General features: G+C 41.5%; 2 protein-coding genes across 3 annotated transcripts in view; one reads left to right on the top strand and one right to left on the bottom strand.

The window, feature by feature from the left end:
- Positions 1 to 4,710, bottom strand: part of LOC110505486 (RAC-alpha serine/threonine-protein kinase) — a 46,941-nt gene extending 42,231 nt beyond the window's left edge. The window contains exon 1 of the mRNA XM_021584738.2: positions 4,501 to 4,710. The gene's annotated coding sequence lies outside the window, so the exon portion shown is untranslated. The remainder of the gene's footprint in view (positions 1 to 4,500) is intronic.
- A 3,567-nt stretch (positions 4,711 to 8,277) lies between these two features.
- LOC110505487 (zinc finger and BTB domain-containing protein 18.2) lies at positions 8,278 to 15,254 on the top strand. 2 transcript variants are annotated; one of them, XM_021584742.2, is made up of 2 exons: positions 8,278 to 8,424; positions 9,767 to 15,254. In XM_021584742.2, exon 2 carries the CDS (start codon positions 9,781 to 9,783, stop codon positions 11,356 to 11,358), a length of 1,578 nt encoding a protein of 525 aa, XP_021440417.1. In that variant the 5' UTR covers positions 8,278 to 8,424; positions 9,767 to 9,780; the 3' UTR covers positions 11,359 to 15,254. The 2 variants fall into 2 exon arrangements, with proteins under 2 accessions (XP_021440417.1, XP_021440415.1); XM_021584740.2 differs by lacking the exon at positions 8,278 to 8,424 and adding an exon at positions 8,793 to 9,368.
- The last annotated feature ends 7,361 nt before the right edge of the window (positions 15,255 to 22,615 follow it).

A 22,615-nucleotide genomic window follows, 5' to 3' on the forward strand; every position in this document is an offset into this window, starting at 1 on the left:
TTATTTGTTTGAGGCTAAATTGATTTTATTGCTGTTTTATATTAAGATAAATAAGTGTTAATTCAGTATTGTTGTAATTGTCATTATTACAAATAAAAAAAATAGTCAGATTAATCTGTATCGGCCTTTTTGGTCCTCCAATAATCGGTATCGGTATCGGCGTTGAAAAATCATAATCGGTCGACCTCTAGTATAAACTGAATCAAAAATACAGATGGGCTCCAGAGAGCGGGGAAATTTCATTCAAGCGCACAAATCGGCAGAATTAAATGACAAATCATTCAAATGTATTGATCAATTTGCAAGTAACACAAATTATGTTAAGATGGCTGTTAACATCATCTTCCAAAAGGGCAGTAAGAAAAAGCACAACTAAAATAAATACAATTGTTTGACAACAAACATTAAAACATCAGAAAATAACTAAGACATTTGTCAAACCTAAAACATCAGCAGCCAGAGAACCCAGATTTACATTTCGATATGCTTCAACTTTCAAACAATACAAACTCCCCATAATAAAATGTATAAAACACCAGTCAAAAGTTGACACACCTACTCATTTCAGGGTTTTTCTTTATTTTTTAAAACTATTTTCTACATTTGAGAATACTAGCGAAGACATCAAAGCTATGAAATAACACATACGTAATCACGTAGTAACTAAAAAAAAGTGTTAAACAAATCAAAATAGATTTTATATTCTTCAAAGTAGCCACCCTTTGCATTGATGACAGCTTTGCACACTCTTGGCATTCTCTCAACCATCTTCCTGAGGAATGCTTTTCCAAAAGTCTTGAATGAGTTCCCACATATGCTGAGCACTTGTTGGCAGCTTTTCCTTCACACTGCAGTCCAACTCATCCCATACCATCTCAATTGGGTTGAGGTCAGGTGATTGTGGAGGCCAGGTCATCTGATGCAGTACTCCATCACTCTCCTTCTTGGTAAAATTGCCCTTACACAGCCTGGAGGTGTGTTGGGTTATTGTCCTGTTGGACTTGGACTTGAAATCCCCCCACAAATGAAATGAACCCCCTTCACCCCTAAAATGGTTTCATCAGTGTTCAGCTTTCGCGCTACAGTTAGGCTAGGCAGTAGGCTTGTATTTGTATGATGATCTGTGAGGTGATAACATTTTATTTGCGATTTGTAAAAAACAGTAAATTACTTGTCAAATCAGGTGCTCTAGGTCTTGTATACACTGTAACAAGTTAATCAAATATATGTAATATGCTGAAAAGTGGCCAAACTACAGTGGGGCAAAAAAGTATTTAGTCAGCCACCAATTGTGCAAGTTCTCCCACTTAAAAAGATGAGGCCTGTAATTTTCATCATAGGTACACTTCAACTATGACAGACAAAATTAGAAAAAAAATCCAGAAAATCACATTGTAGGATTTTTAATGAATTTATTTGCAAATTATGGTGGAAAATAAGTATTTGGTCACCTACAAACAAGCGAGATTTCTGGCTCTCACAGACCTGTAACTTCTTCTTTAAGAGGCTCCTCTGTCTTCCACTCGTTACCTGTATTAATGGCACATGTTTGAACTTATCAGTATGAAAGACACCTGTCCACAACCTCAAACAGTCACACTCCAAACTCCACTATGGCCAAGACCAAAGAGCTGTCAAAGGACACCAGAAACAAAATTGTAGACCTGCACCAGGCTGGGAAGACCAAATCTGCAATAGGTAAGCAGCTTGGTTTGAAGAAATCAACTGTGGGAGCAATTATTAGGAAATGGAAGACATACAAGACCACTGATAATCTCCCTAGATCTGGGACTCCATGCAAGATCTCAGCCCGTGGGGTCAAAATGATCACAAGAACGGTGAGCAAAAATCACAGAACCACAAAGCCTACCATCAGTAACACACTACGCCGCCAGGGACTCAAATCCTGCAGTGCCAGACGTGTCCCCCTGCTTAAGCCAGTACATGCCCAGGCCCGTCTGAAGTTTGCTGGAGAGCATTTGGATGATCCAGAAGAAGATTGGGAGAATGTCGTATGGTCAGATGAAACCAAAATATAACTTTTTGGTAAAAACTCAACTCATCGTGTTTGGAGGACAAAGAATGCTGAGTTGCATCCAAAGAATACCATACCTACTGTGAAGCATGGGGGTGGAAACATCATGCTTTGGGGCTGTTTTTCTGCAAAGGGACCAGGACGACTGATCCGTGTAAAGGAAAGAATGAATGGGGCCATGTATCGTGAGATTTTGAGTGAAAACCTCCTTCCATCAGCAAGGGCATTGAAGATGAAACGTGGCTGGGTCGTTCAGCATGACAATGATCCCAAACACACAGCCTGGGCAACGAAGGAGTGGCTTCGTAAGAAGCATTTCAAGGTCCTGGAGTGGCCTAGCCAGTCTCCAGATCTCCACCCTATAGAAAATCTTTGGAGGGAGTTGAAAGTCCGTGTTGCCCAGCAACAGCCCCAAAACATCACTGCTCTAGAGTAGATCTGCATGGAGGAATGGGCCAAAATACCAGCAACAGTGTGTGAAAACCTCATGAAGACTTACAGAAAACGTTTGACCTCTGACCTCAAATACTTATTTTCCACCATAATTTGCAAATAAATTAATTGAAAATCCTACAATGTGATTTTCTTTCTCTCATTTTGTCTGTCATAGTTGAAGTGTACCTGTGATGAAAATTACAGGCCTCGCTCATCTTTTTAAGTGGGAGAACTTGCACAATTGGTGGCTGACTAAATACTTTTTTGCCCCACTGTAAGTTCAGATTTTTCTGGCAATGTGCGCAGCCATCTTTGGCTTTGTTTATTTGCATCTTATAGTGAATGGGCATTGAAAATTAGTAGAAATTTGGTCAGTCCACCCAGGCCTTGATGTGAACGTCCAGAAAGAGACAGGTCTGGACTAAATTTGATCCTATCAGACGTATGTTTCACAAGTTTGGGTAGCACAGCACAGTACTGTAGTGAGTAGAGCACAGTAAAGTATACAGGACAATACAGTACCGTGAGAAGAGCACAATAGAATAGAGTACAATAAAGTAGAGAAAAATAGTACAGTAGTGTAGAGTACAATATACCATACTTTACTGAACTCTACTACACTATACTCTACTGTGCTCTGTTTCACTGTAATGTCAAAAATTGTTTAACATTAGGAGAATGACATTCATATCCATAATTATGCATTTCTTTGTAGTACATGTCAGGGACCAATGATGTAATTCCGTTACTGTAATTCCATTACCAGGTGTAAATCCAATTCACTTAGTGTAGTTCAATAAACAAAATGTTCTGAATCGGAAAGGCAGCAACTCTAACATTCACCTGTCTCCTCTGCAAAAATCTAACAATCGGTTACACTTCATCAGCATCTTGTATCTGCACATGGAATTCCAATCACATTATATGCTGTTGGTGCTGACTTGAGGGCTTGAAGTTCAGAATGTAAACAACTTGCTTGCAGCCACATGGATAGAAGCAGTGTTGTGACTGTGACAAAGAGAGACTGGGGAGAAAAGGACAGTCATATGATGTGCATTGAGGGCCAGGCAATGTGCAGATCCTTCACACTGCTGTTCTCTTAACTCCTGTGGCATACAGACCTCAGACTGGGCACAATAAGCCTGACTATGTAAGGGCTGATTTTAAACAGCATTCCACAGATTCGGCATTCAACTGGTGGCACGTTTGCGTCAACGGGGGGCGGGTGTCAGCATCTCCAAGGAAGGACAGGGTCATCACTTCACCAGCCTCAGACCAATGTCACAAGCTGCTGCTGTGCTTTGTATCAAGTAGTGTACTGTTTCAGGCATCGCAACATTGTAACAATGCAACAACGTGGCTGACTACCTTCAGATAATCCAAATTTAAAATATTGTGGAACTTGGAATGAAGCTATCAAAATCTGTCATCTCGTGTGACATACAGAAGAGCAGATTAGAAAACAAAATAAATTGTCTTGACGAACGTTCAGAGAAATGAATGACTGAGTTGCAGTGTTGCACTGGCCACCCGCACAAACACAACATCAAAGTTTGTTTTTAAGACCCGTTGGATAGTCATTTAAAATGTCCATAAAGTTCATTTAGAAAACTGAGAGTTCCTGTAGTAGGTGACTTGTATGAAATTAAAGTGCAGTAAAAACGTCACAAACATGTCCGGCCTGCCTTGTAGGCTGTCTCAAAGGCTGACATAAGCGTCCAGTTCAAAAAGCTCCCAATAAATTACAATGTTAAAATAACCCATTTTAGTATTGTTTGAGGCACAACCTCTACTAAGGTTAAAGTTTGAACACTTAACTTCACCAGTAAAACAATAACTACACCCGGGAATAAACTGTTTTCACGAATGGACTTCAATTTAAGCGCACATTTAACGATTTTAGACTGGATATGGGGCCTAGCAGGGCAGCGTGAGTGAGAGTAACCGCATCCTATGTAATACAATGGGACATACCCTCTAGTAGCAGTCGACCTCACAGTCAACACGAGAAACAAAATGTAGGCATTTACCTGGACAGGATTTCAATAGTGTGTCCGTTGCATTATAATGAGCTGTTTCGTCGATTTACTTAGTTGATAAATCCTTCAATAATCTGGACAAAACGTGCTCTCGTTTACTCCGTTTTCCTCGCCTTTCTTCCACTACACCTCCCAAACGTTCTGCCTGCAATGCTTCTGTGGCATCCCCCAGGTCCTAGCTCCGAGTTTCCCGTCAGCGATCCACATAAATGGCTACACAGAGCCTCGCATAGGCCAACATTAACATAGGGTACTCTAAAATATTCTGAATATATGCTTTTTTCCCTCTATATTTGGAGATAATAAATATTTGTATATAGGTTGAGACATCAGAGGCATCCCATTCTAAAACGTATATTGTTTTGCTTCATTTTAACATAATCTCACCTGTTGTCACTTTGACAGTGTTGTCATCAATTTGATCAGCTGGTATTGTATAGCCTAGTCCACAGAATGCTTGTACAGAATACTTGTCCACAACATTTATTTATTTTTATTTAACCTTTATTTAACTAATCATAACTAATTCGAAAATTATAACCAACAGTTAGCCTATCTGGTCAAATATCATAACGTTCTGATCCAATGAAAATGTATATTGTATTTGCACCATGTGTTTCTTATTATATGAACAAAGGTTCATATTAATGTATTGCCGCATATGATACTACCAGTCCTATGTTTAGCATTAGACATATTAATGTGCTGCCTTCAATAACATACTTGTTTTGACAGAGACTTGTTGAAAGGTTGCGTAATAATTGAGTAATATCACAACGGCAGGCGGGTGGAAGAGGATGGGGCTACTGGCAACCCTCTCCCTTTGATGAAGCATTTATTGACCCCTGCCTCCCCCTCCAGTTCTGTGCCATTTCCCCTCATTGTCACTTGTACTGTAAATTAAATCTTCACAATTTGAAACAGGGCTGACCATCTGTAGGCAATAACCTCATAGAAGCAGGGCTGACCGACTGTAACCAAACAACCTCCTGTTGTTGTTTTTCAGTGATGACTTCGTCCTCCCTCGATTGAAACTTTGCCCTAGTGGAGAGTGGTGGTGTATCCTACCATGAGATGTTACTGATCTCTCTTTCATAAGGTCAAAGGACAATGTTTAGTTTGCTCTACCAGACAAGCATAAATCCTGCTTCCTCACTGCCTGTCTCTCTTTTCCTCTTTCTATCTGTTCAAAAACAAAGAGGAAAAGCTAAGCAGACAGTGTACCTGCTATCTGACATAAGCTATTTATGTTTCTGTATAGCTATTGACTCACATACTTTGCTTAGCATTAAATCTGTTTGGTGCCAAATGATATGGTTTGGAAAAACTTGAATACTGCATTCAATATTTGAGATAATGTAAAAGGATATATAGGATATATAGGAGCATCGAAGTGTATAGCTTCTATGTCAAAGCAAAGGCCCAGATCAAGAGAGAGTATGATTTTCATACAGTTAACTCTGCAGTGTCAACCAATACAATACCATTCATGATAAAACAAAACAAAACCACAGTTGCTTTTTTATTAGTATAAAAAATAGTTTGACACAAATAGTAAATAGTAACAATTAGGCAGAATGCTTAAAATGTATAAATCCCTCAAGTAAACAGTGGTCATTTACATCCAGCCCCCTGATGAGCTCATTGGTCCAAATGAGTGATATGGTTCAACTGTGCCTGGCTGAGCTGGCTGCAGACTGCAGAGGAATGCAGGGTCTTTGTCTGAGTGAGGAGTGGTTCTGGGGTAGAATGCCATTGATGATTGCATAGAGGAGGAATTAACCTCCAGAAAGTGCTCTCTCTCTCTCTCTCTCTCTCTCTCTCTCTCTGATTATAGATGTAGTGTCAATGGTAGACTAAAATGGAATAAAGCAGAACTGGATAAGAATCTTTAACCATGGCCTCTTCTTACCAGTGCCTGACATTTCTCGTCACATTACTCATTCCCCTCTGTGTCAAGGGGCAAAGAGTAGCCGCAAATGGCCCTTCAAAACACACAACAGCTGGAACATAGGGCAAAGATGACTGAAGCAGTTGCAGGGTGGGTAGGGAGGGGGGCACAAGATGAGCAGCTGCACCTTGAAGCCCCTATCTGTACTGTGCTTTATAAACTCCAGCAATTTAAATGTTCAACGAATGAGAAACTTCTTTACCTCAACATATGTATTTATAAAATATGGAATTAGAAATCCATTAAAGGGATACTATGGGATACCATTTTTTTTGTCTCAGATCAGAATATTTAGCTTAAATTATCAACTATTATTGATCAACTATTATTTATTCACCTTTTAAGCACAGAAACGTGCACACAGCCATAGACCTACGCTCAAATGTTCCAAAATGCAATTAGTCAGAAAACACTATTCTAAAATGCTCACTGCACATGCGAGTGGTTTCATGGACAGAGATAAAAATATCCATTTGAAATGTTGAAAGAGGGGAGATCTACAGAGAACAGGAGAGTGCATAGGAGAGTGTCTTTATAAAATATTTGCCTCCACGTAACTGTGGTGGGATTTGGCCTATAGGCTACTTTGAAGTAAGGTAAGACATGGCTCATAATATAAAGTAAAACTTTATATATAAAAAAAAAGCAAATCTAATCATAGACCTAACTGGTAGATGGAAAGGCTTTCCCCCCAAACAACTTCTCAATTAAATGTTAACTAGCTACAAAGCAGCCTATGCCTACCTGGCAGAATGATATGATTATTTGCATCAATCCAGAGGCCATTTGTTTGCAAACACCATTTCATGTGTGCTATAGAAACATCACTAACCAAACAACAGTGCTAGGTGCCTGCACAGTTGAATTAAAGGGTAACTACACAAATTGTTTGACATTTCTTCGATTTTTCTCAGACCTCAAAAGTGGTGGGGCAAGCAAGTGGGCAAGCAAGTGGGGCAAGCATTGTCATGGATTTAGGAAACCCAAGTTTGTTGTTTTTCTATTAAATAGCAGACAATGTTTGGAAAAATCTGAAACCTGTGGATTTCTGATGCAGTTGACAGTCTCATTAATCTATTTCAATAGTAGGCCTACTTACACAATACAGCTTGGGTTGACTGAGAGAGACCAATATGAAATTGATCATTTTAGGTCATTCAGAGTGTGTGTCACTGTTTGTCATATAATTTTTCTATGACCGGGGGGGTCTTTTCCTTCACTGGGTGGGTCGTTGGGAAATGTTTTGCCAAAGTAGAGTTTACCCACTTCTACCACTACAGCACTGCTTGTGATCAACTCCTCATTGAGAAATAAACATGTTCATTGAACAGGTTCCATCAGTCCAAAAGAAAATATCAAAGTGTATATGTTCTTATAGATGTGACAGAGAGTTGGGGTTATGGCAAGTTGCAATAGCTTCATGGTTAGATGTATTCTGGGGCCAGGGAATTCCACCCCATCCAATATAAATTGTACCAACAAGGTAAAATACATATCTGTTGGAATAGCCTATCAAATATATTGTTCTGACTCCTTCTCAGATTCAAACATAAAGAACCGGAGCATTACTGTCTCTTCCATAAAGACCTACATTAAAGACAAGAAAGACATTTCTCATAAACGTTGGAACATATTAAGCACATAAGTCTTTCAAAGCGTCAGTCAATTCCCAGGTGGACATATTCCAGAAAAGGGAGATGGATTTAGGTCAAATTGTGTTATCAAGGAACATTGCTACTTGCTGCCTCTGTGCGAGTTCATGCAGTAGTACAGAACGTATTGTGGTCGGCGTTATCGCGAGACTGGCACATTAACAACCTGCTTGACACACAGCACTGAGTGCAGCTTGCCTGCCTGGGTCGAACTGAGCTAAAGAAACGACAGGAGAAGCTGCGAACATCTGGCCTAACATCATGAAAGGACCTCGGAACATTTAGAAAAACACGGTGACTTGGCAAATATCTGTAAGTATTGCGTTTTGACAATGAAAATGTTGAAACCGAAAGTTATAATACACTGCGCTACCTCCGTGCAGCTCAGTTGGCTTGGTCAGCGACAGTTGCTGAGTTCCTTTGCTGTTAAAGGCTTCATGCCATGCATTACGACCATGTAGGCTTATCTTCCTGCGTTCTTGCCTGCTTGTAGTTTTCCTTACGTTTAAAACAGTCCAAACTAGTGCGCGTAAAGCAAATTATTGTATGGCCGGGTTTATTATAGGTTAGGCCTAATTAAAAGTATGCTATGGACATTGATGTTTGTGCTTTTCGTCTGGTCTATTGCTATTTTATTTACTTTAAATGTTGTTACACCAATATAAAGTTTTTTTTTTTTTTTTTTATATAAAGTATGGTTGACCAGTGCGTAAATTGAACAACGGCTGTTATAAAGTTAACCACATTGACTGTTGTCAAGTGTTTTTTTTGTTACTTGAATAATAGACGAATTGTCGGAAAAAGTTAAATATTTTAGTGCTGGGACTGATGCAACCTCTGAAACAAGTTTCTCTTTTGTACGTAGCTCGATTCGGAGTAGGCTAACATATGGTAAGGGGAGCACAGCTGGAGGTAGCGTTTCCATTGCGGTGATGTCAGAGTAGCTGACTCCACAGCTTGCAGTGTATTTAGCGAACAGAGCACCAGTTTACTCACTCCCCCGAGCTTTTTTCTTAACCTTGCCCGATGGGCGAGTGCTGGTATTCACAAGCCTGAGTGTTTGTCCGTCTATTTTGCGTTCTAGGTCAATTGAACGGTTCCACATGATTGTTCAGTGATTACGAACAGCCGAATAGACATAGTTTAGGTCTGTGTATGCGACTGTGCCCGCCCGGTCCGTCCTGTCCGCATTTTCATGGGAAGCGCAAAAACTAATGATCAACTAATCGGACTGCTGTTGGTCACTGGAGAGAAAGGTAGGAGACGTTTAGTTACAGGATAAACTGACACCGCAAGTTGTAATCAAGAAATCTGAATAATATACAAATGTTACATTGATTTAGTAGGCATGTTGATGCGTAAAGAAGTCGATATGAAAAGGATATTTACCATATTGTAATGGCGAAATTAAGTCCGATTTTTACTTTTTTTTGTTGACAATTGTATGTGGAAGTCTTCCGTTTTGATTGCCAGTGATTGACTACTTAGTCGTTTTCTGCAAGTTGCATTATTTTTCCTGTACATTTCCTTTGGGGTTGGGATACTTTTGTTTGTAGTTGTCTCAAATACCAGATGAGTTGTTAACTCTCTGTGGCACCCTCTAAATGGCTGCATTTCGTTTATTCAATGTCCAGTTTTTCCTGTTTTTCATCAGGTTATGAAGGAAGAATGGAGTTCCCAGACCATAGCCGTCAGTTGCTGCAGTGCCTGAGTCAGCAGCGTCACCAAGGTTTCCTCTGTGACTGCACTGTTCTCGTTGGGGAGGCACGATTCAAAGCACACAGAGCCGTGCTGGCCTCATGCAGCATGTACTTCCATCTCTTCTACAGGGACCAGCCAGACAAAAGGGACGTTGTGCATCTGAACAGTGACATTGTGACAGCCCCGGCTTTCAGTCTGCTCCTTGAATTTATGTATGAGGGGAAGCTGGAATTCAACACTCTGCCAGTGGAGGATGTCCTGGCTGCGGCCAGTTATCTTCACATGTATGATATAGTGAAAGTGTGCAAAAGTAAGTTGAAAGATAAGGAACTATCCACCCTGGATGAGAAAGTTAGCGAGGGGATAACACTGGAGAACTCTTCAGACAGCGAGCTGCACAGCAAGCAGCCAGGGCCAGGCCGGCGAGAGACACAGACACAGCAGCAGCAGCACCAGAGAACCCCCCCGGGAGAGGAGTTTCACATGGACAACAGCAAAGTCAGGCTGGCTGTCACAGATTGTGATAGGTCTGCACAGAGCAGGCAGAAGGCAAATGGTCACCCTGGCAGGTCCCCGGACCTTGTAGGTGTCAATTATGTGTCAGCAGAGGCCGAGCCCTGCGTCCAAACAGCTGGAAAAACAAAAGCTGATGTCAGTAGTTCCACAATATTGTTGTCCCAGAGGTCCCGGGCTTCAGTTGACATGGACTGCGCTCTGGATTTGTCTTTCAAGCCACTGTCTAGCAGAGATCCCTTACACCCCTCCTACGTCTCAGGACAGCTGGCCCTCGACAGCCAGCAGCAGGGCACTGAGCCACTTGTTAAAGACGAACACGACTTGCTGTCAGAGCAGGAGGACAGTGAGCCGATGAGCCCGGAGAGCCAGCGCTTTGGGAATAGTGCCAGGAGCTCAGTGGTGACAGGGTTCACTGCCCTCTTCCCAGGCAACAACGGCTCCACGGCGGCCCTGCTCTCCCAGGAGGAAGACCTGATGGAGGAGGGGGAGAGCTGTGGGGGAAGGGATGGCACGAGAGGCAGAGAGGGTGAGGAGAGGAGGGGGAGGCTGCTGGGGGACAGTGAAGAGGAGGATGACCTGGCCTCCTCGGACATCTCCACTTCCAGTGGGATGCTCCTGCCCCCGGGGCAACAGGTGTGTGTGTGCCCACTCTGCAGCAAAGTGTTCCCCAGTTCCCATGTGCTCCAACTGCACCTCAGCTCGCACTTCCGCGAGAAGGACGGGGCGCGCTCCAAGCTCTCCCCTGACGGCTCTGTTCCCACCTGCTCACAGTGTGGCAAGACCTTCTCCTGCATGTACACCCTGAAGCGGCATGAGCGCACACACTCTGGCGAGAAGCCGTACACCTGTGGCCAGTGCGGCAAGAGCTTCCAGTACTCTCATAACTTGAGCCGGCATGCCGTGGTTCACACACGTGAGAAGCCTCATGCCTGCAAGTGGTGTGAGCGGCGCTTCACCCAATCTGGGGACCTGTACCGCCACATCCGGAAGTTCCACTGTGGCCTTGTCAAGACCCTCGCCATTGGATAAACCCCTCTCACCAGTGCCATGAAATAAGACAAACGTTTTATCACTCCCTGAGTACTACTGCGTATACTTTTCTAGTTATACATATTTACAAATGAATAACGACATAACCTTTTGGAATTCTACTCTGTGGCATTTCTTAAGTTAAATTGTAGCAACTTTAGAATGCACAAAACTGGATTTCACTGGAAAGATGTTGGGCTTTGTCATTGGACTATATGATTTAGTTGCACAAAACTAACATGCTTTTCAACTCAAGCTGCATATACTGTATGTTAAAGGTGGACAAATCAGTTGCACTTGTCTATTTCTGTATTGGTACTGCAAAACTGCTGAGCTGGATGAAGAGTATTCTGCTAAAAGAAACATTTCTATGTACATACCTTATGTGCAAGGAAATTATAGCACAATATCCTGAATGGATGAACAACGTCTGAGTAGTGCACATGGGGAAGGAGAAACAAAAACCGTCCAAGAGTAGCAGTATATTTTCTTTTTTAAATCCAACCTTATTTATTAGTCAACCTGCTTAACAGGAACAAATATCAAAAGGCACTGAAAAAAATATTTGAAGTTGGAATACTGGACTTTTTTGGGGGGTAGCTAGTATTTACATTTTCTTTATGGTAGGAATGAAGCAGACCACATAAATAATGTTACCTAGAATAGAGGACTAAAAGAAAGATGAGTGGCAAGGGTTTTTAATATCATAGTAAAATGGAGCTTGTCCTGAAGGAATTAATTTTGCTGCACTGGCCTTTCAATGTTCATCACAGCTTGCTTAGAATCAGGCTGCTGAATGAACATTAGAAGTGAATTGTATTATCACCTTTACACTCTAGCATGATGCATACAGTTTCACTATGAAGTGAAAGAATGCCTGTATCACTGGTGCCTACTGAAATTCTTGACACTCCTGTTGTTCTCAGGCAAGCATGGGACCTCTTGCCATCAATACAACTAATCTGTTGGCCTTCAAAAACGTGGTTAGCACTTTCCGTTTACAGTGCATTAATACCAGGAAATAACTTGGTCACTCTGTGATAGTATGCCAGTTGACTAACCAGTGTACTTAGAAAAATGTAATAAATGTGCCATAAATCAAGCTTTTATTGATTAACAGTTGACTTCTATTTAGTAAGTTCAATTTCTGGGTTAATTTTCTGTATTTCGGCACTGTAAAAGAAAGGGTAACCACATGTGAATATTCTATTGCTATCCATGTAATAATGCTGGAGACATGCCCCGATAGACAGGGCAGAGAGTGGGTGAGGTGGTAAATATATACTCTGTGTGCCTCCGTGCTTCTCTGAGGAGATGGTGTACTGTGGATATCTTGTCGCCACGCTGTTCGTTCATCAGAACTTCATCAGTTTATTTCGCCCCTTGCATTTACTCTTATACTGTCCTGTCTATTTTTCTGTTAATGTTGAAGCACTACTGATAATGTTTGAGTGAAACCTTTGGTGAAACTTAGCTTGACAGAGTCCTTGGACAGAATATGTACTTTATGAGCCTGTTATGTGTTGGAAGGATTTCATTATAGTTGGGTTCATTTTGATGATATACATATGGATTCCTACAAGGTGAGTAGCACTAAAAGTCCAAGAAATTTGTTTAATCTGTCCTGAGAAGACTTGATCAGAATTATTTATTAGTTTAACTTGGTTCAGGGTTTACTTTAGGTGTGATCTGTTAAGATGAGCTAATTTCTCTAAGCTTGAAAGACTTTTTATGTCTTTCCTTGGTATTGGGGCTGTTTTTATTACTTTCTGCAAATCCTGTTACTGTAATGAATTGGTCTGTTAATGTATCTTACACAGAATTCTTTTAAGTATTCAAGATTTGTCTCACCAACCGTAGCGAAGCACTTGTTTTGAGCATGCATATAGTTTCAACACTGATATTGTCTAGGCTGCTATTTCTTACTATTTGTATATTTAATGTAAATATATATTCTATTTATCAGTGTCGTTTCTCTTTATTACAAGAACACATGTAGAGTTGAGAAAGCAAGGTGTCTTACGAAGGCTTCAATCTTTTAGGGAAGAGTTCATGTCTTCCCTCCCCCCATTGATTTGGGCTTCCTTTTTCCTGTCTCACTCCAGTGAATTTGGTTTCCTTTTCATATTTAAGGTCTCATAGGCCATCTCTTCACTACATATCAGAAAAGGGAATAATATTGCTATGACTGCTGTTCCAGCAGAAGAAGCAGTTATTCACAAGCCCAAACACACTGATTATGGTATAGAATATCTATAGAATTCCTACAATACGAGCATTGTTCTCCTGTCCCAGGTAGTTCTCAAGGGATAATTTTTCATCTCTGCTTTCGCTGTGGGGAAAAAGGCTGCATGAGTCTCTCTTGGCACTTTTCGTATTGAATGGAGCCATTGGAATGTGAGAAATGCATTTAGCAATGGGAGATCTGGGAGACAGTAAACAGGTGCATTGTCTGGAGGCATCAAAGAACAGCCCTCAATTCCCAGCATGCATTAGATAAGTGCTTAATTGTTCTTTTATGTGGAGAGGATACCACAGCGACTCCATAGCATCTTTATCAACACAATCTCTCTTTAATTGTTGGTGTTTCAAGAACCTGTTTGATTTGAGGTATTGCAACACTGATTAATCTGATTTTTATAATAGGAAAAGTAGGTAGGTAGTATTTATTAACATCCTGTTTTACCTATTTCATCATCCACCCACTGGAATGAGTTTCCCAATATTTCATGAAGCTGTGTGTTTTCAGAAATGTCATGTAGTGTTAACAATGAGTGGTATTTCAATCCAAACACAGGAATGTAGATTCATTCGTGTATTTTTTTTCTCACTGTTTTGAAATGATTTTTTTTTACATGATGCCGTTGAAACAATGATTTATTGTTTTTCTCATGTACACATGCAGCTGTGCAGGGTTAGAAAACTATGTAAAATCTTCTTGCTGGTTTCTCAGTCATTATTTATATCTCCAGGATCATCACAGAATGTGCCTTGCAGACACAAGTGTTGCACCTGGAGTTGCCCTTTTTTGTACACTAAGTTTGCCACAGACTGCTGTGATGACCATACAAACTTCTGTTAATTATTATCTAAAAATAATTCATGGTATCAAAATGTCAACAAAGCCCATTGTTTCTTCCTCCTTTTAGAGATGAGTTTCAGAATTGGAGTTCACTACTGTTAAATTCATTGAAATCTTTGTAAAAGTTTTTAATCTGGAATTCAATGTAATGTTAAGCATACTGAACGCAGTTATTTGTTTTGTTTGGCTCTAAGCCAAGTCCATGTTTAGGTATGAACCTAATTGTGTTCCATATGATGTCATGTTTAATGTGAAACACTGAGATATAGATTTAATTTATGTTTGAAAACTCATGCCGGTGCTCCTGATCGTGGGGTTACGTTTTCCTAATTCATGCTATAGGATTTTACGGTCTAATACTGGAATTTAATACTGGAATTTTGCCTTTGGCAGGTTAAGACTGTGAAATTGTGTATATTCATGAGAAATATTTATTGAATTGTTTCTTGTGCAACATTTGACTGTCTCAATTTTGATTTGTAAAATGAACGATGCTACTAAATGTCAATGGAAATCTTTTTAATAGAATTTTTAGAAGTGCCATTAGAATGTAATATAATTTTTTAATAAGAAAGGTATATTTTATAGTAATCAATTGCTTCTGTGTTAGTGGTTTATAGATTAGGGGACAATCTTATGCAGAATTGACATTGTAGAACTCGAGGCAATTTATTTGTATGTTTTTGTTTTTGTGTGCGTTTTGTTTGCGCTTTCCGAGTGTTCTTGTGTGTGTGTGTGCTGTGGAGATGTGACAATCTTGAGTTAGGTCTTTTATTAAAATTATGCATAGATTAAACAGAACCCTTTTCTGTGACTCTTGTGGATTTCTTTCTTGTGTTTCCTCAACATTGTCCATGTGCACAGCTCTGGCCACTTCTATTTAGTTCTTCAATCCTGTGTTTTGTTCTTTACTGACAGTCAAACTAAACAGAGACAGGATTTTCCTCCATAAATCTGTATAATTATTGTCATGGGAAATTGAAGTAGTAATACCTACTTGATTTTTCCAGTACCGACCTTTTAGATATTGTCAAGGAGAGTCTTCATTGTTGCCTGCTCACAAGCAACACCCGATCAGTGTGGGGGTAGTGAGAGGACTGTATACTGACAACACAATGTGATAATACTGTGGGTCTTAGTCTCTATCCCATTGAACCCATAAGCTGCATCCAAGGACAGGATCTTTAGCGGTGGCATGTCATTATTCCAGAGTTACTGACAATATTTTGCAGAGAAAATACCTATGAATACTTTCAATTGTTATTTATCCTTATATTAATCACCTTCCATTTCCTTTTAATGAAAGTAAACTTAAACTTAAAATGCTGGATTAATTTACATACATGAGCAAACAAACAAAAAGATCCATGAGTAATTGGGGATCTCCATTCCAATTCACTGGTCATTTTCTTTGCAGAGGGGTCTTAATTATTCCCCCACTGCACATCTAAAGAAATCCAGCTGCTCTGCTATGCATTACCAATAGGGATGAATTGGGAGTTCCCACCATCCTCCCCCACCCAGCACACCCATTCTGTGGTGCACTGACAAGGCAGCATCCACTCAGCCCCCATCCCACCCCCGAACTACTGCCCCAACCTTGGCCTCATCCCACCACTATTGTGTGCGTGGGTAGTAGCTCAGCTGCTCCCATTGTCTGCTCCAACTCCCAAGCACCTACTTTATGCACAGACAGACGACACTGCGGTGCTGGCCAGCCATCCACAGCACAAAGAAAATAAGGTCCTCTGAAGATCATTCATAAACACCCTGAACGGCCTCCTGTACAGTACCTCCCAGTAAATAAGGGCCCTCACACTGTAAACATCACTTCAGTTCTCAGGGATTTCACGTCACGATCTGTATGTCACTTCTGCACTAGGCCATCACATATAGATTTCTATCTACATGAACCAAACCTGAGAATGGAAAGTATGGGCCATGTGATAAGGAATAACTGTGGATGTCAGGGCTGTGATGTGTACCCTTGAGTTTAATGATAGAATAGTGAAAACTTTCCTGGTAAATTTAGATGGTTTTTGACCTCTACAATACTCTGTTTTTATTTATTCCCCAGTTTACAGGCAGACTTGGGGGAAGTTGCGATGAAAGTTGTAAGTGTCCACCACCTCACAAGGCCAGCGGTGGGAGCCCTTGACCTCTGAACGGACTGCCAGGGACAGCTGGTGTGGCCCATGTTTATTTATTTATTTCTTAACAAAAGACAGGTGGTCAAACTTGAAAAGGGCACACACACACTCCCAGCAACAAACAGCTTGGTACAAACATCCAGTCTCGATTCTCTTATCAAGACACTCATCTGCGGCATAGAGATTATTTTCACTCGCAGACAAATCACCATCACATTGCTCTCATGGAGAGACAGTAACAATGAACTCACAAACACATTGTGGAAAGGCTCTCTGTTTTAACATTGTGATAAAATGATTTTTTCCCTCAGTTTATTTGTTCACATAATTGACTTGGTTACATTCAAGTTCCCTGACAATACATAAGTTACATTAAGAAGTTGAATATATGAAGGAGTGAATTAGTTAGACAGTAAACATAAAACATATCACTGGTGTTCAGTTCATGCTGGGGTTCCCTTGTTTGGAGTGACTCGTCCAGGGAGTGCCAAGACAGTGTGTCCTTGGTCCACTGCACAGCTGCCACTTACTCACACTCAATGACGCATATTTATAGCAGCAGTATCACTGGGCTCGGCGCTCGCACTCCGAGCACAGCTGGTCCCCAAAAGAATGGGTGAAAGACAAAGCCACACGCTTCCACTGCAGTTGATGTCCAAGTCTGTCCAGTCTTAGAAGGAAAACAGTGACCTGTTTCTTTAGAATACCAGAGGTAGGGGTGTGATGAAAACCTGGTCATCTCTCTACACCCATCGCAAGACCCTGACAGCTGCAGGTTCTCATTTTAAGGAGTGCTTTAACACAATGTCATAACAGAATTCAGAGAGAGCAAAGGGAGAAGACCCCCAGCACTGGCATCCACCTTTTAATTAACGGAATATTTCAAATAATTATTTTAGATGACATACAGACATGTACACTCTGCAATGTGTTTACTAGGACGGCTAGGATTTGACCCAAGTCTACTACTTTGAAAGGCTGTTTATGGCACACCAACTCCATCATCCCAGACACTCTAGACCTATTACAATTTGCATACCGCACCCAACAGATCCATAGACGACGCAATCTAAATTTCACTTCACACTGCCCTCTCCTACGTAGATTGGAGGAATACTGTATGAGAATGTATTCAATGACTACAGCTCAGCGTTTAACAGTATAGTCCCCTCCAAGCTTGTCAGCAAGCTGGGGACCCTAGGACGAAATGCCTCCTTCTACAACTGGGTCCTGGACTTCCTGACAGGCTGACCACAGGTGGTGAAGGTAAGCAACCCTCAACACAGGGGCCCCACAGGGGTGTGTGCTTAGTCCACTCCTGTACTCCCTGTTCACCCACGACTGCATGGCCACGCATGACTCCAACACCATCATCAAGTTTCCTGATGACATTACGGTGGTAGGCCTGATCACCAGTTATGATGAGACAGCCTAAAGGGAGGAAGTCAGTGACCTGAAAGTGTGGTGCCAGGACACAGCCTAGTCTCATAGGCTGGATGTAACTTTGTAAACATAAATTCGAGATACTCAAATGAGTATGACACACTACATGACCAAAAGTATGTGGACACATGCTCGTCGAACATCTCATTCCATTATCATGGGCATTAATATGGAGTTGGTCCCCCCTTTGCTGCTATAACAGCTTCCACTCTTCTGGGAAGGCTTTCTACTAGATGTTCGAACTTTGCTGCGGGGACTTGCTTCCATTTAGCCACAAGAGCATGCGTGGGGTCGGGCACTGATGTTGGCCGATTAGGCCTGGCTTGCAGTCGGCGTTCCAATTCATTCCAGAGGTGTTCGATGGGTTTGAGGTCAGGGCTCTTCCACACTGATCTCGACAAACCATTTCTGTATGGGCCTCGCTTTGTACAGCATTATCATGCTGAAACTGGAAAGGGCCTTCCCAAAACTTTTGCCACAAAATTGGAAGCACAGAATCATCTAGAATGTCAATGTATGCTGTAGCGTTAAGATTTATCTTCACTGGATCTATGGGGCCTAGCCCAAACCATGTAGAGTCCAATGGCAGCGAGCTTTACTTCACTGCAGCCGACGCATAGGCTGCTTGGCCATGGAAACCCATTTCATGAAGCTTCCAAATAAGAGTTCTTGTGCTTACGTTGCTGCCGAGAGTCAGTTTGGAACTCAGTAGTGAATGTTGCAATCGAGGACAGATTATCTTTATGCACTTCAGCACTCAGTCCCGTTCTGTGAGCTTGTGTGGACTATCACGCGCTGAGCTGTTGTTGCTCCTAGATGTTATCACTTCACAATAACAGCACTTATAGTTGACCGGGGCAGCTCTAGCAGGACAGAAATTTGACTTGTTAGAAAGTTGGCATCCCATGACAGTGCCAAGTTGAAAGTCACTGAGCTCTTCAGTAAGGCCATTCTACTGACAATGTTTGTCTATGGTGATTGCATGGCTGTGTGCTCAATTTTATACACATGTTAGGTGTGGCTGACATTGCCGAATCCACTAATTTGAAGAGGTGTACCACATACTTTTGGGTATAGTGTATGTAACGTTTGGTGTGTTTAAATAAGACAGATGGTTACTTAAGGCAACAATTAAAGTGGGGTGGTTGGTCTGGGTGGATCGGTAGGCATTTAACATGAATGTCTAGGAACCCGAGGGTTACAAGCTCAAATCTCATCACAGACAATTGGAGCTGATTAGCAACTTTTCAAGTACTTACTACTTTTTAGCTACTTAGCATGTTAGCTAACCCTTCCCCTAAGCTCAACCCTTTTAGCTAACTCTTCCTCTAACCTTAACCCTTGAACCTAACTCCAAAACATAACCCTAACCCCTAGCCTAGCTAACATTAGCCACCTAGCTAGAATTCGTAAAATACAATATGTTACGAATTTGCAAAGCTTATGGTATGTTTTGCAAATTGTAACGTACAAATTGTAATTTGTAACATATCATTCAAAATGGGCGATGGACATCCACAAATGAATACATACCATACAAAATGTAACATACAGTATCATACTAAATTGAGTGTTTCAGATTTACGTATAGAATAATACGAAATGCTCTGAGACCAGGCTGCAGGACAACCTCTTCCTCGAAGTCAGTAAGACCAAGGAGCTGATCGTAGATTACAGGAAATGGAAGGTGCGATAGGAGGATGAAAAGATTTGTCATAAGCCCTCAAATACTCAAAAAGTTCTACAGCTACACCATTGAGAGCATCTTGACTGGCTGCATCACTGCTTGGTACAGCAACTGCACCACCCTCGATCTCATAGCGCTACAGAGGACAGCCCAGTACAAGAGGTGTGGACAGCCCAGTACATGACTGGGGCCGAGTTCCTTGCTATCCAGGACCTTTATATCAGGCGGTGTGAAAGGAAGGCCTGGAAAATTGTTAGACTTCAGCCACCCAAGCCATTGACTGTTCTTGCTACTTCCAAATGGCAAGCGGTACCTGTGCTAGTCTGACACCATAAGGCTCCTGAACAGCTTCTATCCCCAAGCCTTTAGATTTCGAATTAGCTAATAAAAAGGTTACTCGGACGACCCGCATCAACCTTTGTTTTTTGCACCGACTCTACTATGCACACTCACTATATGCATGCTCTTCCAGTGGCGGTCAGTGCCGTTTATGATTGGATTTTTTTTTTCTTCATGAGCATGGTCTTATTTCTATTAGCTAGCATCCCTAACATAGCACCTCTCTGTTTGAGCAGGGTGTTCCAATAGGCTAAACTAGCTAGCCGAATTTGCTAGCTAAGTAACGTTGTGTAACTGAAAGTTACTTCTTTAATTTTGGATAAAATTAATTTGTTAACTGTTTAACTACGGTCTTTCTCTTTGAGTCAACTACTCACCACATTTTATGAACTGCAGTACTAGCTAGCTGTAGCTTATGTTTTAAATACTAGATTAGTTATCTGATCCTTTGATTGGTTGGACAACATGTCAGTTCATGCTGCAATAGCTCTGATAGGTTGGAGGTCGTCCTCCGGAGGTTGTCATAATTACTGTGTAAGTCTATTGAAGGGGGTGAGAACCATGAGCGTCCTAGGTTTTGTATTGAAGTCAGTGTACCCAGAGGAAGAGTGGTTAGATTGGGTAGTGTGGTTAGTGGCTAGGTTTTGTTCCTAGTGGTTAGAGTGTTGGGCCAGTAACTAAAAAGTTTCCGGATCGAATCCCAGAGCTGACAAGGTCAAAAAATCTGTCGTCCTGGGCAAGGCAGTCAACCCACTATTCCCTGGGCGCCGTGGATGTTGATTATTGCAGCCCTCTGCACCGCTCTGATTCAGAGGGGCTGGGTTAAATGCATTCAGTTGTACAACTGACTAGGTTTCCCTCTGGCACCCTACAGAGTGCTGTTGAAGCTACTGTAGACCTTCGCAAAATAGTGTTTTAATCAATTATTTGGTGACGTGATTATATTTAGTACAGTTTTATCTAAAAAGGTTAACTTATTATATCTTTTACAAATTTTATTTCATGGAATTCACTGAGGATGGTCCTCCACTGAGAAGCATCCTGTGAACTCTACACACACACCGACACCCACATTCCTACGGACTGGACTCTATACACACAAAATCAGGGCTCCGAGTGGTGCAGCAGTCTAAGGCACTGCATCTGTGCTAGAGGTGTCACTACGGAGCCTGGTTTGATTCCAGGCTGTATCACAACCGGCCATGATTGGGAGTCCCATAGGGCTGCACACAATTGGCCCAGCGTTGTTAGGGTTTGGTCAGGGTAGGCCGTCATTGTAAATAAGAATTTGTTCTAAACTGACTTGCCTAGTTAAATGGTTAAATAAAAATCTACGCTGCTACTACTCTGTTTATATATCCTGATGCCTAGTAACCTGATACATATCTTATCCTACCAGTCCAGTATCCCTGCACATTGTAAATGTGGTATCGTCACTGACCCTGGAACTGCTTACTTTCTCGTGTTCGTCTTATATCTATCATGTCTTTTTGTTCAACATGAATTCATTTTTTTATTGCTACTGATATTATTGGGAAAGCGTAAGCAAGGCATTTCACTGTACTTGTGCACATGACAAAAACTTGAAACTTGTTCTGAAGTCCTGTGGAGTGTACATGCCCTACAACCTCAGCAGCCTATTTCCAGTGATGTGTAGCTAGTTTAAGATTTAATTTCCAACAAATGTGCTTTGACTGATGGACGCCTGGCCACCCAGCAGCTGTCTGCCTGCTCACCCAACCAGAACTGCTCTTGGACACAAACTGCAGAGATCCCCATAGACCAGAGCCACAACTGACCTGTGGAGCATTGGTGTGACTCATGTTCAAATGCCTGTTTCGAAAGGACTCCAGTATAATCTCATAACAAATAACTGTAGCTAATACATAGGGATATGAGTCATAGGCTAGGACCTAGTGTTCACCTATTCAGAAAAAAAACAAGTCTCCAATGAGTCCCCTACTCCAGAAACGCTTGAGGTAAACTTAAAAGGATTCGATGGGTAAAAACCCATTCGGAAGTAGCATCACTGTGTCCTCTGATTGGCCAGATGGAATTTTCACCATATTGCCTACCTATCCAATCCATTCAAATGTACACGTTTCATTCCCGCAGACACTTGGCCCTCCGTGGATTGAGTTGGACACATGGTCTCTGGGTTGTTTCTGGACAGGGCCTGGGTGACATGACAATCCTGTTTGACTGGTAATCTGCACTTCCGGGTATGTCCACAACCGAGAACAATTATCCACGGAGCATAATACATGACCCCGAAATCTATAAGTGATGAGCCAAGAAAAAGTGATGACTACAACAGCAGTGTATTTAGCCAAGTCACAGGAATCTTTTACCAGCTTATGTCTGAGTCAAACCATGATATATGCTGCCACCTGCTGCTGTAATAGATTACTACTTGGTAGAACAACCTTGTTTCAAACATTAAATTATGTAGCCTGCTACAATAACTTTGCACTACCTCCACTTCCCTTATGGGCAGCATGAGTCATTCATGATTGAAATTAAACACATAGATATGAGAAGATATGACAAGCAAAG

Source organism: Oncorhynchus mykiss, chromosome 25, assembly GCF_013265735.2.
Source record: "Oncorhynchus mykiss isolate Arlee chromosome 25, USDA_OmykA_1.1, whole genome shotgun sequence".
Classification (NCBI taxonomy): domain Eukaryota; kingdom Metazoa; phylum Chordata; class Actinopteri; order Salmoniformes; family Salmonidae; genus Oncorhynchus; species Oncorhynchus mykiss.